This window comes from Frankliniella occidentalis, unplaced genomic scaffold, assembly GCF_000697945.3.
Source record: "Frankliniella occidentalis isolate FOCC.00 unplaced genomic scaffold, Focc_3.1 Scaffold65, whole genome shotgun sequence".
Lineage (NCBI taxonomy): Eukaryota > Metazoa > Arthropoda > Insecta > Thysanoptera > Thripidae > Frankliniella > Frankliniella occidentalis.
In genome coordinates this window covers 1,111,560-1,113,078 of record NW_026267195.1, presented here as the reverse complement: position 1 = coordinate 1,113,078, position 1,519 = coordinate 1,111,560, and the positions used below count along the sequence as shown (strand labels likewise).

Genomic DNA, 1,519 nt, shown 5'->3' with positions numbered 1-1,519 from the left:
TGTTGAACGTTACGATTTATCTGGATAATTGTTCAGGTTTTAGGCTTGGGAATAACACACATGTTTTCTCTGTGGTGGTCAACACGGAAGTGGTTTTATTTTTCTTTTTCTTCTTAGCCTACAGGATATATACAGTGACCAACTCTTACACACTAACATTTCTATGTACAGTCGGTTGTTGCCAACCTAAATCCGTTTTGTGCTTACTGGATTTCAACACTCTCATGCTGCTACTCACCAGCTGCGTTCTCTATTGTCGTAAAGAAGTGTTGAAATGCTTCGAGCATTTCTTTGTTGGCATATGAGGCCCCCAGTGTGTCTGCCATGTACTGAAATTCGTCCGGCTTGAGGTGACGCAGGGCCAGCCCTGCTCCATGGTACCGTGCGAGCTGGGACAAGGCGAGGCGGCAGTGTTTCACGTCGAGTGGCACGCGCCTATCCGCCATGGTAAAGTTGTCAACGCCAAGATCACCCAGGACTATGCAGGGCTTTTCTCCTCCCACGTCAGAGTGGTAACACCTAAAATATTGAAGAAAAAGTTGCGGCAGAGCTCAAAACAAACTACAATTAAGCAGGGTCGGTACAATCAGTGTCCCTAAATTCGGACGATTTTTTAAGAAATGCGCCCGTATCTCGTGTAATTTTTGAAATATGAAAAATCTCTGGGGATTCTAGAATCCTCACGTCGTGACGCACCTACCACTATCCGAAAACATTTTTAGCGCTGATCCTATAGGGGTGAGAGCTGTTTGAATCGTGTCCGTATTTAGGAACCAATGCGTCCTAAATTCGGACAGCTTTGAAAAATTATGAAAGTGAAAATCTTTTGGGTAGAACAGAAACTTCATGGAAAAATTTGACCTTACGCTACCTTCTAAATTGTCTTAATCTGGTCTAGATTGGCCTCCAGAACAGCGGAAAGATCGCTTTTACAGTCGCTTAAAGGGTCCTTGATCCGGACAGCAGTTACTTTTGCATGTAAAAGCCTATGTCCGACTTTGGGGCGCATTGCAAAACCGCTTCCCAAAACTGAGCCGTGCGACGAAAAAACAGAAACGTGGTGTCATATTGTAGCTAAAAGTACTAAGTTTCACATATGTTGTGGTCAGCATGAACCGAACTTACACTGTTCGGAGCCCTAAATTCTGACAAGACACATTTAAAAACGCCGGTTTTTTGGAGCTAAAAATACAAATTTCAGGAATTTCGGGAGGAAGCAATTTGACTCACACGTTTATTTTTTTGGCAGAAATGAAATCTTGGTGGTCGTACTTTTTCAGCAAACCCATAGAAGTTAAATTTTTTTAACGCATCATGGATTTGGAGGCGATAACAGTGAAATACAACACAATGTCTGACTTCAGGGAGCAAGTCTGAATTTAGGGGACACTGATTGTAAAAAACAGATAGAAGTGCAAGTTTCGCTCAAAACATTATCTGATTGCTAAATGGCCTAAGAGATGAAACTCGTCAAAGTAAATCACTTAAGACAATTATTTCGCCGCTCTGTATTGTCTCA

General features: G+C 42.3%; 1 protein-coding gene across 1 annotated transcript in view; it reads right to left on the bottom strand.

The window, feature by feature from the left end:
• Positions 1 to 1,519, bottom strand: part of LOC113207097 (uncharacterized) — a gene marked incomplete in the record, with an annotated part of 35,621 nt that overhangs the window by 8,883 nt on the left and 25,219 nt on the right. Inside the window, 1 exon segment of the mRNA XM_052268223.1 lies at positions 239 to 519. Coding sequence (XP_052124183.1) covers positions 239 to 519 — 281 coding nt within the window.